Source organism: Castor canadensis, chromosome 4 (genome assembly GCF_047511655.1).
Source record: "Castor canadensis chromosome 4, mCasCan1.hap1v2, whole genome shotgun sequence".
Lineage (NCBI taxonomy): Eukaryota > Metazoa > Chordata > Mammalia > Rodentia > Castoridae > Castor > Castor canadensis.
The window spans coordinates 4,836,518-4,849,807 of NC_133389.1; the positions used below are offsets into that span (position 1 = coordinate 4,836,518).

Consider the following 13,290-nt stretch of genomic DNA (forward strand, 5'->3'; position numbering starts at 1 on the left):
TCATGAAGCTGATGGCCTAGTAGGGGAGACACATTTTTTTTAAAGAAATAAATCATCATCAGTGGGAATGCATGCTGTAAAGAGAACAGTGGATTTCACAGTGCAGAATAATGGGATAGGATGGTAAAGAATGAGTTGACATTGAAGATGACCACTGAAAATTGAGATAGAGAGCCGAGAGAAGAGTGTACTAGAGCTCTTTTAGTACCCAGAGCAACAGAGGTGGGCAGTGCTCAGTGCTCCAGTAGATGCGGCTGGGCAGCCAGTGTAATGGGAGAAGGAGGAGCAGGCACCGATGGGCTGGGACTGGGCTTTATTTATTGTATGGTGGGATTCATTTGATTTAGAAAATTATTTCATTTACTTATTTACTTGTTTTATTCCTCTAGAAGGATAGGAGATGCAGAGGCAAGAAAATTTGGGATATATTTGGAGGCATAACTGACATCATTCATTTATGAGGTAGATGTTGCTGTTAGGGGAAAATAGGCATAAAATATAAACCCCAAATTTTTGACTTGAGTAGATGCGTGAGCGGAGGTGCTGCTGACTGTGATGGGAAAGAGTTGGGGTGAGGGCAGAAGAGAATCTCGATGATAAAGAGGGAGGCTTGGGTTGAGGGCTTAAGATAAGGGTGAGATATTTTGGGTAATGTTTCAGAGTGGTGTCAATGATGCAGAAGAGTGAGGCTGGAATGGAATGATATGGGTGGGACCCAGATCACAGGTGCTTTGATAAGAGGAAGTGAGTGCTCTCTACAGTAACAGGACGGTGGCAGGGATTATGGATGCAAGATTATTGGAGTGGATCCACAATATGAAATAGCGACAAGGACACATTCATATTTCAGTCCCATAGTACTGAAAATGAACATGTACAAATTAGCTCAAGATTTCTTAGAGAAGCCTATTGGCCTACAGGTCATTGCTTCCACACTTTGAACTTCTCTGTCCTACCTTTCCTCTTTACTCATTACCTTCCTCTCGCCATCATCTCATATCCCCACACCAATAATTATGTGAAAATGTGGAAGTGAAATAATGAGAATCCAGCAAAAAGTAACCCAATATGGGCGTAAACATGGATTGTTCCATCTTGGAGGCAACCATATAAATATTAACTAAGAGTGCTTTAATCTTAGTTATTTTAACTATAGGGGTTTTCTCCTTGTGGCATACATAGTACATATCAAGGGCTCCCTTTCATGATGTTAGTCTGGTGGGTACGAAGGTAAAAACCTGTCTAATGCCTGACTTCAATGGAATTTTATTTCTAGTTAAGTAATTGTTATAGTTACTATGTATCTTCTGAAATGTTGTCTTTAAGCTCAACTCTAACTTTTGTTAAATTGTAATAATTTAAAAATAATAAGTGTGAGATTTTATGAAATGGTTAAAAACAAAATATAAAAATGTATGCAGAAGATAATCCAAATGGTCATAAAAACATGTTTTCTTACACTTTTGCTGTCTCTAACTTTAGAGACCCTTTTCTCATTGAAAGTGTCAATTTATTGACTGAATGTAAAGAATTTCTCTGGGGGAGGCATTTATCACAAGTAGGGCTGCTTGTTTAGAATCAAAATCTTAAGCCACTTATCTAGAGCTTTGTGCAGTGGTACTCCTCACAGGGACATGTCTCAAATATGCATGGCAGTTACCATCTTTGCTCTGAGGATCTACTCTGTTCTAATTTTTATCAGAGTTTTGGGACTGATTGTTCCCTATCAAATGTTTGATTGCATAATGATCTCAAAAATAAAAATTATTTTAACCACTCAAATTACAAGTAGAGAGTATGAGCCAGCCATTTTAAGTTGGCCAAACAATATTTCCCAGTCCTTTATTCCTAGCTCCCTCTGCACTCAACCCCTTGCTATAGTCTTCTGTATCATTTGCCCTTGTTCATTTTCCCTTTTACCAAATATTCATAAAGGTATTCCAGGGTGCTTCTAGGAACTTTGAAGTTCTTGTAATAGTAGAATTATACAATTTTGGAAGTTGATGGAATACTGAGACTACATCACGGCATAATTAATTTAGGCATAAAAATGAAGCTCTTAAGAAAACACTAGGGTTTGGTGTCTTCGTGAACCTGGAAGGAAGCAGTGTCCAGTGGTGGGGGCATTTACCTAGGTGGGGGTCTCCCTGAGGGCACAGGTTAGATAGGAAGCAAGTTGACATTTCCCATTCAATTTCACATTTTTTGAGGGGGAGGGATTCTGTGTTTTTCTTAACAGTTAGAGTGTGTTCTTTGTACCTTTCTTCCTTTCACCTCACCAGAGAATGGTATACACATTCATGAGAGAGGCAGTGTGGTCCTGCCTGTTGATTCCTAGTATGTGAACAAAATTAAAATACTGAGAAAGTTAACTCTTTGTGCCCTGGGGTCTCTTTATTGGTCTATGTCATGAGAATTGTAATAATCAGAAAATTGCAATCTAGAAAATAACTGAAGATGAGGATACAGTTTTACCTCTTGTATAGGAGTAGTCCATTTGTGGTCTCCTTTTATTCTAAGAAGAACAGCTAGTTGTTTTATGGGTAATTCTAGATTAAGCACTTATCTACTTGTCTGATGTTTTTCTTCTCTTAGAATGCCTTCAGAAATCTTGCTGAAGATATTTTCCTACTTGGATGCTGTGAGCCTGCTGTGTACTGGATGTGTGAGCAGGCGCTTTTATCATTTGGCCAATGACAAGTAAGGAGAAAAAACACATCTCTGTGTTTTGATAACAGTTTGATGGAAATCATGAAAACTAGTAATAGGTTTTTAAAGCTTTTTAACCATTCTTTAAAATTTAAGGGAATTAATTTTAATACTATTTTTAGGCATAAATAGGCATAATATGTCAAATGCTACATGTAACATTTGACATTTCAAGCACTTGCATTTGTGTACTTAAAGGAATATTCTTTGCATGTACTGAGAATGATCAAGCTTGTTACTGCTGCAGCTGTAGAGTACAACTTTGGTCTGTAAGCAAGGGGTGCTGGCTGGGTTCTCCCCAGAGATAGATAGAATCATCCATACTGTCTTTAGCAGCACTACAAAACCTCCTCCATTATTTCTGGCCCTATGTTTACAGACAAGATGCTTGACTGTAGTCAAGCAGATCTAAGAGAAAGGAGAATGAGCTACATTAAATAGACTTAACTCCTCTACCCAAACCTGCCAATCCAGTAAACTTACTCTGCAGGTAGAGTGCAGGAGGGGAGGAGAGAGGCCCAGAGTGTTGTAGAGGCTGTTAGCCTTACCCATAGAAACAGGAAACCATCTTTGCCTGGGCTCCCAGGATATCTGTGAATGAAGAAAAAAAGCCCTTACTTCAGTTTTGTCACTGTGAACATTGCCTCAGAATTTTATCATATTAGAGAGATGGTAGAATTCTCCTAATGTCTAGTGGGCATTTTGTGCCCACAACTGATCTTGGATTCTTAGACTCCTCTCTCATTCAAAATAAAAAAAATCATACAGGTATTGGTCCAACATAGAACCTATACATCACTAGAAAGGAATGCAGGTTGTAATGGTGGTTTTCTTTACTAAATAAAGAAATGGAGAATGAATGAAGGAAGGCTGCAATACTACTTAATCTTGGAACATGGTAGACAAGAAATGTAACCTGGTATGGTGGTTCTCAAATGCTAATCCATAAAGACTATCACAACCAGCTGGAGAAGTTTAAAAATATGGATTCATAGTTTGCATTTCTGAAGATTATAATTCAGTGCTTTAGAATCTGTAGTTTAAAAATGTCTTCAGGTCATATGAATGAATAGTCAAGTTCTGAAGGGACTTATGCAGTGCATCTTTGATGGCATGTGTTTACCACTTAAGTGAGAAACTCACAATGAGCCCTAAGATCACATTAAGGCTGTCCTCAACTGTTCTCATACTGAGAAGGGGACATGATCAGGAAAGGTGGCTCATCTTATCTTTTAACTTCAGTGGCGTTTTCTATATGGAAAAATGTCTGTCTGTGTCAGCACGCTCACATCAATGAGTAAAATAATGAATTTTGTTTCTGGAGGTAATTCTGGAATCAGTGTAGAAGATGCGTGTGTGTGTGTGTGTGTGTGTGTGTATCTGTGTGCACACTTGTATGTGTGTGTTTAAAGGTACTAGGCTTTGAACTCAGGGCTTCATGCTTGCTAAGCACATGTTCTACTGTTTGAACCATCCCTCCAGCCATTTTTTTCTCTGCCTTTTTGGGATAGGTTCTCACTTTTTGCTCAGGTAGGCCTGGACCATGATCCTCTTATTTATGCTTGGAGAAGTTCTGGAATGACAGGCATGCACCACCACTCCAAGCTTTTTCTGTTGAGTTAGGGATCTCACAAACTTTTTGCCTGGTTAGCCTGGAACAGCTATCCTCCCCATCTCTGTTTCCCAGGTAGCTAGGATGACAGATGTGTGCCACCGCATCTGGCTATTGGTTGAGATCAGATCTTGTGAACTTTTTGCCCGAATGGCCTTGAACTGTGATCTTCTTGATCTCAGCCTCCTGTATGTACATTTTTCTTTTTTGTTTTGTGTTTTTCTTAATGGCCTAAAAAGAGATGAAGGCATTCAGTAAAGGAAAATGCAGTGAGACGTTTTTCAAGGGAAGAATCAACCAAATGTCCAAATGTCTGGAGAGTTCTCACTTTAATTAAGGATAGTGTTAAAAAGATCTTAAACTTACCATTTTTATTTTATAAATAAGAATAATCTAATATATCCTGATTCCATAATATAAATTGTTTTTATTTAGGCTCCTCTGATGGTTGATTAAATCCAGTGTGCGTGTATATGGCTCACCATATACACAGTTGGTGTAGTCACTGTTGCTGAACATGTATAGTGCTTTTGCTCCACAGCAGTGTTCATACAGTTTGTAAGGATGGAGTGTGTACAAGTAGCATTGGTAGTGGTTTGATAGTGCTGATGTGAGAATTTCAAGGTTCTGTAAAGATCTTGTGAAAGCAAAGGAGCACTTGTGTAGAGTGAAATGGTGAGTAAAATAAATTTGAAGAGAACATAAGCCAGCTGTTACGCAGAGGGAGTTTAAAAACATGTTCAAGAGATTTTTGGCAAACAGTTTCAGATTTACCTAGATATGCTTAACTAATTATCACTTTACATCTATTGGCTCACATATGAAAGGCCAGAAATTTCTGAACTGAAAATATAAGTACTTTAATACAGCTGCTTGGTGTGAAATAATTTTTGTGAGGTAAGAAATGATTTGAGAAAATCATAACAGAAGGAGATGTCAACATTTTGTGAGTTGGTGTATGTTGGGAAGTCCAAGTAATGTCTGCATCCAGGAGATGTGTTCCACAGTCCTTGCTGAGGAATGACATAGTTCTTCCTTTACCCATGGGGTCTCTGTTGCACTTCCTGGAACTCAGCATCATCCCCATCTGTGGGCAAATCACTTTTTCCCAGCAGCCTTTGACTGTTGACCATTTTATCCCACCTTTCTCTGCATAGAAATGTGGAAACATAAATTCATAAATAATTAAATTTTATCTAGGAAAGTTCACTTTTCAGATTAGGAAATAAATTTTAACACTTGCCTCAGTTTCCTCTAAATATTAATTCTTTTCTCTTCTGGAAAGTATGGGCTGAAAGAGAGGAGCCCCCAGGTCCAGCTTAAGCTCACTGCTAACTAACTTCTGCAGTGCATGGGGCTTCTCATGATGTTGGTTGCAGTGAGTGGAAGGAACACAAACTTTGTCTCCAAAGAGATTTGAATTCCAACATTGTGGCTTATTGGCTCCCTGAATTTGGATCACTTAATCACTTTGTTTGAGCCCATTTTCTTATGCAACTGAAGAGGCAGTGAAGCAAGGGATAAGGGTAAGAACTCTCGTTAAAGCTGCATAGTTCATCCCTCACTTCCATCATATACTTCAGTTCACTGACCTGGGCCAGATCACTTTGCACCTGGGCCTCAGTTACATCATCTGTGCAGTTGAGCTAATAACAGTAGCTGCCTCATAGGTTTGTTGGGAGGATTAAATGAGTTAATGTATTGAAGCTCTTAAGTAACACTTGATACATAGAATGTGCTCAAAAACTCAACTGTTGATGTCAGTTATTATTAATAATGTCACTGTTTATCTTTTGGGAAGCAATTATATTCATTGTTAAAAATTTAAAAATAGAAAGCAAAGGAATATATAATTAATTTATTCACTATTTATATATTTTTTGTGTTTGTCTATGTATGTAAAAACAGAGTAAGAACCATGTTTTGTAAACTCTTGTTATTTTTCTAGGGTAGACCTACTACTCAATTATTGTTGTAGGAAGGCAGTGGGTCATATGATTCCAAATAACATGAGATTGCTTATTTAAACTTGACCCTTGGATATAGGTTTTCCTTTTGTACTTGTGTTTTGGGGGTTGGCGGATCTAAAACACTTCATTTCGAACTGTAATTCACCTTAACACATGAACAACTATAAATGTTCAGCTTGACATATTCATGGAATTGGACTATTAAAATTTTTATGCATCTCTAATTTAACATATTACTCTTACCAGTATATGAAAATGTATCTTAGTTGATGTATTTTCTCTTTTTTTCTCAGTTTTATTTGGATCAGAATCTACTCATCTGCATTTTCACCTAAAAGATCGAATTGGAAAGTTAATTCAGTAGAGGAGACAGCTGTGTCTGTGAGCTTACTCTCCGTTGAGGATAAAGAAGCTGGATACTGGAAGAAAGAATATATTACAAAACAAATCACATCTGTGAAAGCAGCCCTAGCTCAGATCCTCAAACCCATCAGCCCCTACACAGGTCTTCCCGTGAAAACCAAAGAGGCCCTTAGGTGTGCAGTGTACTCTTGAACCATGGCTGCAGTGGTTCCTAGGCAAAAAACAAGGACCCTTTCACTTTATAAGCACTTTAGAAAAGGATGATGCTGTCAGTTCAGGGTGTTATGTATATAGAGTGGATATGCAATTTAAATGGTAGGGAATTACCTGATAGTTTTGTGTTTTTATGAAATATATATTATTTTCCTATTTCATATTTATGGCCTAAAGTTTTTATTACAAACAGAAATAACCTAGCAATCTGCTGTAGTAAAGCCAGGGTGTTCAAGGTATCCTTTCTTCTGGGGCAGAACCTTTTCCTTAGTCATCTATGTTTTGCCAGTTCCTGGAACATCACAGGTGTTCAGTGAGTGTTAGGTGAGGAGAAAAAGTCTAATGACTTTTTTTCATAATAAATGAAAATTATGTCTAGCATGTTCTGAAAATTTTGACATTAGCTTTTAAGGAGATAGATGCTGTGGAAATGATGTATGAAATTGCCTTTAGCATTTTTTTCCTGCTATGAGGAAAACATTTTTTACTTTCTTTTCTTTCTCCAGAATATCTGGCTTAGGTTGGGCAATTATATTGAGAGAAAAAAGTGGAAAAGAATACATCATACAGCATGTTGATCTTTCTTTAAATGATACATCTGTTACTGTCGTGTGGTATGGCAAAAATTGGCCACATTTAGCCACATTGTCAACCTTGGATCTGTGTGGTGTGACACCAGTTTTTATGGACCGGTACAAACCGCCCCCCAAAAGTGGGTAAGTACTACTTTAGCAGAACTGTCTTGTACATAAATACTAGTTGGCATTGGTTTTGTAATTCAGAAACACGACCATTGTATTTTGTGGTAGAGGAGGGTACTGGGGTTTGAACTTAGGACCTCATGCTTGCAAGGCTGGCACTCTACCACCTGAGCCACTCTGCCAGCCCTCCACCAGTCTATTTTAATTTTATTATATCTTAAAGACTTTTCTATCATTCTATGTTACTATTGAGTAGGAAAAATGTGGGTTTGCCATGCTCATGGTTAGGTCTAAATTTAAATTCCTCATATCTTGCTTACATATTTTAGTGCAAATGATTTTGCAGTTAACAAAGCTCACTAGATGATTTTTGAATAGCTTTTTACTTTTAACCATTTTAATGAAAAGATATAAAACTAGCATATTTTTCTTCTTTAGGAAACAGTATACTAATTGTAGCTTAAATATGAGATCACAAGAGTACTTTTACTTACCTCACATGCCTGTGTCTCAAATTTATGACATATGTGACTTTCCATGCCAGCATTTTCACATCTGTAAAATGGGATGATGCTGATTCCAGTGTAGTATGTAGCATGGATAGCTGCAAGGAAAAAAAAATCAAAAGATTTTATCATTGTAAAATGCACAGCTCAAATCTGTGTGCCTCAGAGAGCACTTACTGTTATGCTGTTGTCAGGTGGTTTTTCACTGAGACCACACTAACTAGAAGGCTCTTATATGCTTTTCCCAGCAAATCTCTCACACTCATTGATTGATCATTTTCTTTTAAAAACTGGACTATGGCTCGTGTAGCATCCTCATCTCCTGAGCAAGCTAGCATATCTTTATGCCAATGTACTACAAATGCGAGGCTAAAATCTGACTTCTCCTTGGTTGGTGTCCTGCCCACCTTCCCATCTCCTCCTTGCCTCAGCATCCTTTGACTTTCCAGCAGCATTTTCTGCATCCCTTTTCTTACTGTTCTTATGGACTGCAGTTCCACCTGTGGGTCTGTCTTATATCTGTGCCCATGGAAGGACAGTGTTTTTGTACAACTCCCTGGAGGTGGGGCTTTCTCACTTTTCTGTGGTGTTTAGTGATCACTGAGCACTTCCCATGCTGTGAACGTGAAGATATTTGGACCCCTCATTAATATTACTTAAAATATTTTGAAGAAATAGTTACCTTTTAAAATGGTACATTTATTTGGATAAATCTCTGAAATTTTATATGCTTTTACAATGGGAACCCGATTTTTCTAATATAGTCTAGTTTTGTGAAAGTGTGTTTAGAGGAACCCACAAACTATACTAGTTTGACTGCACGGTATGTTACTTGGCATATCATAATACATTACAAGTATTGAGACAAAATCATTAATGTTAATTAAAATGATCCTGAAAGAGTAGCTTGATAATGTTGAAGTGTAAAGCTCATTTAAAAATAGTATGTTACTGAAAGTTGACATCAAGGTCAGAAATGCTAGCTACTACACAGTGACAAATGCTGGAATTGATTGGGAAAATTCATTCAATGTAATTTCTTCCCATTAAAACTTTATGGACTTCAGCTAGCCTTTAATCAACTGGTAAACAAAACTAAAAGTGTTTTTTTAGGAATCTGTTTTGATGGGACTTGCAAGTCTCTGACCAATGCTTTTGTCATTTCTGAGCACAGATCCTTGTCTGCATTTGTGTGAAGGTTGGTTTGTGACTTTTAATTTAGATCTTTTTTGGTTCTTCTAGGAGAATTTTTGAGGAATAGCAAAAGCCCTACTAATGTAATTTGCAAATCAAAATTCTCTGTAACTTACACCTTTCTACTTGGACTCTTTAAGTTTTTTCCTTCCTTGCCAGTGTTCTCGGTTCTGCAGTTTATGCTGTCCTTCCAAGTGTGTGAGAGAGGTTGTATAAATGTGAGCCTTGTTGACCTGGAAGGCCAATGCAGGGAACTCAGAATGTCCTCGTCTGCTCACATGCCTTCACAGCCAGACTGAACAGTGTTCTCCAGCTTGGACACATTGAAGAGGGAGATATGAGGTGTTTTCAGATTCTTACTTAGCCTCCCTTATCCAGCTTAATAATGATAATGGCTGGGACTACACTTACTGAGTACTTGTTATGTGCACTGTGCCCTCATGGTATTTTCTGGTTAATTTTGCAGCCTTGCCACTGAGCAGGCTGGATAGCATACTACCCAGTCTGTTATAGTTACAGAGTTACTGACGGCTGGAGCTGAGGTTTCACCGTGGGTTTCCTTCAGACCACACTTAGCTTACTAATCCTGTGTCCATCTTCTCCAGAAATATTCTGTATATGCTGAGCATTTTTTAGTTTATATATCACATGCTTACCAACCACCTCTCCCACCCAGTTGTGGTTCTTACCATAAAAAGTTCTTTTGAAGGACTGAATTCTGTCCTGTGGGGCTATGGTTTGGTTTTGGTGCCTTAGAGCCCTCCTTTTGCTTTGAAACAGTACCACACTGATCTCCATTTTATTTCTTTTACTTAATTAACATTTGCATACTTATCTCCTGCTAGCCTGTGTGTGTGTTAGGTATTGGAGGCAGATTCTGGAATGCTTGGCTCCAGCGTCTTAGGGACTTTGGTGTAATGTGCTCTATTAATTGACCACTGAGATCTCATTTCTTTTATAATTTCCTGAGCCACTTCTAGGTTCCTGGGACTGACAGACCTCTGAGTCTGCTTTGAGTAGTACTTGTAGCATGTTACCTTTTAAATGTTTTTAAGTCTTATATTGAGAAGCAGAAAAAAGTTTTTTTTTTCTTACAAATCTGAGTATTTTCCTCATAGGCACTAAGACTGAATTCAGGTATTTCCTTTATGAAACTCTTGATTTTGGCTTAATTTCATTTTCTAATGTTTAATTTTCATTGTCTCTGAGTTTTCCCTGATTGTAATTTTGAAAGGCATGTCTGCTTTCACATAGGTTACTGAGAGTACCTGCTTTTATGTCACTTAAAGTGTTTTACCTTTGCTTATGTGTATTCTACTCACCTGATTAAGAATACATATTGAGAGGTGACTTTTTTTTTTTTTGTAAGTGAGGTGAGAGACTTTATTGAGATAGAAAAGTAACAAAGAGTAGAGCTCCCAGATCCAGGAAGCCCAAGAGTTGACTTTTGGTTACAATATTGGGCTGGTTTTTGAGGAGAAAAATAGAAGATGGTTCTGCCACTTCATCACTTTCCTAATTCTAAAATTTCCTTCTGGTTGGGCCATTGAGTTGTCATAAGAGCAACAGGGAGGGAAAAAAAAAAACAGTAGAGTAAGAAGTTCTAATATATCCACTTTGCCTTTTATTTATGTAAGGTTTTTTTGTCCCCACCCTGCAATTATGCTGCTTCATTGAGCACATTAATGTGTATAAATTGCTCATCAGAAGCATTTTTACATGTAGTACTAAGATTTGAAAATCCTGCAGATAGAAAATAACCACTTCTCTCTCTCCTTTCTTTGGCATGGATGCTTAAAGACCTCGATGGCATTCTTTAATTGCAAAGTATGATCTGAGTCATTTAACTGAATCCACAATGATTGGCTGTGACAGACTTGTTCGGATCTTCTGGCTAAAACCTGGCCTCGTGGTGGGGCTGTGGAAGGTAAGATGGGGTAAATGTACTGTGTCATTTTCCTATCACAGCCACATTTTGTCTCCATCTGTATGAGATCAGATGTGAACTCCTTGAAGACTTTTTAGTAACTACATCTTCACCTCATCTTTCTGACTATGTGACCCTCTGCTCTTTTGAGTTACTCAGCTATCCTGCTGTCAAAGATGGCAAGCCACCTTCTCCTGCCTGTTTTTGTTAATTATTTCTTTAATATCAGGTGGCTTTGTCACCTCTCTTTCTAATCAGCCATGTTTCGTCTTCTGTTTCTCTCATGTCCTTTCTCTATCAAAGCTTCTCTTAGTGCACATTTAACACAGTGGTCTCCAAGCAATGTTTCTGGTTCTGTGATGTGGCATGGGACATAATCTGCCTTTTACAGAGAAGTGTCAGAGAGTTATCCTTTCCTCTACATTAACTTCTTGTTTCAGCAGGTTAGGCTGAGTGCCAGCTCCTCGTCTGGGGTTATTTTCTGAGCAGTGACTCAGTGAAAAGCAGAATAGTATGGCTTCTTCCTGCACACTCAGCTTTGTTTAGGTCTGTGGCCCTGACTGGTGGATGTTTTAAGTGAGAACTTCACAGACTTGATTTTGAGATAGCAGTGCTCCTCTGTATACAGTGACTAGATAGATTTGAGGTGAGGTGTTCAGCTTCATGAAGCATCATCCTCTTGAACCTTTTCCTCTTCTCAGCTGATTATGGCAGTCAGTGTTTCTCTCCTTTTCTGTGTGAAGGTGACTTGTGGGCGAGGTAGCAGTTTATTTGCTTTGAATTTCTTGACTTGAATTCATGGATACATCTTGGTCTGCAGCATCACAAGGATTGTTTGGTGGCTCTGTTGTCCTCAGCCTAGCTACTGGAGGTTTACATTCGGGGATTTACCATTCATGGGTACCTACATCAGTCAGCATCAGCTCTGAATCTGGGGAGAAGTGGGTTTGTTCCTGAGCAGTTATACTTTTCTGATGTTTGGCCTGATGGGCAAGTGACAAAGATGAATCTAATCACTGCATTTGCCAAATCAAGCCGTTACTAGGGAGAGGAGCATTATACCAGCAATGTGCAAGGGTCCTAACAAGTACTGTCTTTATCTTTGAAAAGTGTTTGAAACAGCCTAGAATTGCCAATTTTTTTTTGCAATCATTGTGTATAAAAGAATGATATTTTGTAAGTGCTGGGGTATTGTTTTGGGACAGTATACTTGGGTGAACCATGGTCTTGCTGTCAGTATGACATGTAAGTCTTATTAGATAGTAAAACAATATTAGCAGTAATAATGCATTATTTTCTGGTGATCTTATAGTTGTAAGAATCCCCATGTATCTGCAAGATGAGTGTGCTGTGATCTTCACAATGAGCTTGTGAAAAGTTAAAATATTTCAGTTGCAAAATGTATTCTTTTTAATTAAATTTTCAGAAGGAGGAAGAGCTGGCTTTTGTCATGGCAAATCTTCATTTCCATCACCTTGTGGAGAGAAGCACATTAGGCTCGACCACTCTGTATGTATCTATGTTTGGGTGAATTATATTTATAAAGGGTTAGAAGCTGATACCATCTTAATATCCTGAGACTAACTACAAAGATATTCTGTTTTTAGTCAGTAGACACAAGCCAATAGGCGTTATTATTACCTGCTGCTAAAATAATTGCATTATTCATTTGCTTAATTTATTCTAGGTTAAGGAATTTATACCTAATAGGGTATTACTTATATAGAGGCAGGAATGCTTCATTATTACAAGATGCCACAACTTTCCCTCAAGTTCTTGCATTGAGTGAATGTTCATATTTTGCGAAGCATGCAGACTTATGGCCCTCTGGCTGAATCTGGTCTGAAGATGTGTTTTGTTTGGGTGCCTTTTAGTGTATTTAAATGTTGTTAGGTGGGGAAAATGCTTTACGTTTTCTTGCAGCTATTACCTTTTCCCTATTGACTTTAGATTTTTCTCTTACTCATTTTTTCATATTATCTGAAAACCTCCTGGATACTTTTTGAATGAGTTACCTTATGTGGTAAGGTTTGTTTTACTGAAAAAACAAAAACAAAACCAACCAGCCAAACAAAAACCTTTGTTCATTTTGGTT

At 38.0% G+C, this 13,290-nt stretch overlaps 1 protein-coding gene across 2 annotated transcripts in view; it reads left to right on the top strand.

Moving 5' to 3' along the window:
• The window catches only part of Fbxo15 (F-box protein 15), a 51,870-nt gene that overhangs the window by 8,528 nt on the left and 30,052 nt on the right, over nt 1-13,290 (top strand). For both annotated transcript variants that reach the window (XM_020182304.2, XM_074069643.1), the window contains exons 3-7: nt 2,596-2,700; nt 6,585-6,827; nt 7,374-7,583; nt 11,069-11,195; nt 12,622-12,704. In XM_020182304.2, coding sequence (XP_020037893.2) covers nt 2,596-2,700; nt 6,585-6,827; nt 7,374-7,583; nt 11,069-11,195; nt 12,622-12,704 — 768 coding nt within the window. The remainder of the gene's footprint in view (nt 1-2,595; nt 2,701-6,584; nt 6,828-7,373; nt 7,584-11,068; nt 11,196-12,621; nt 12,705-13,290) is intronic.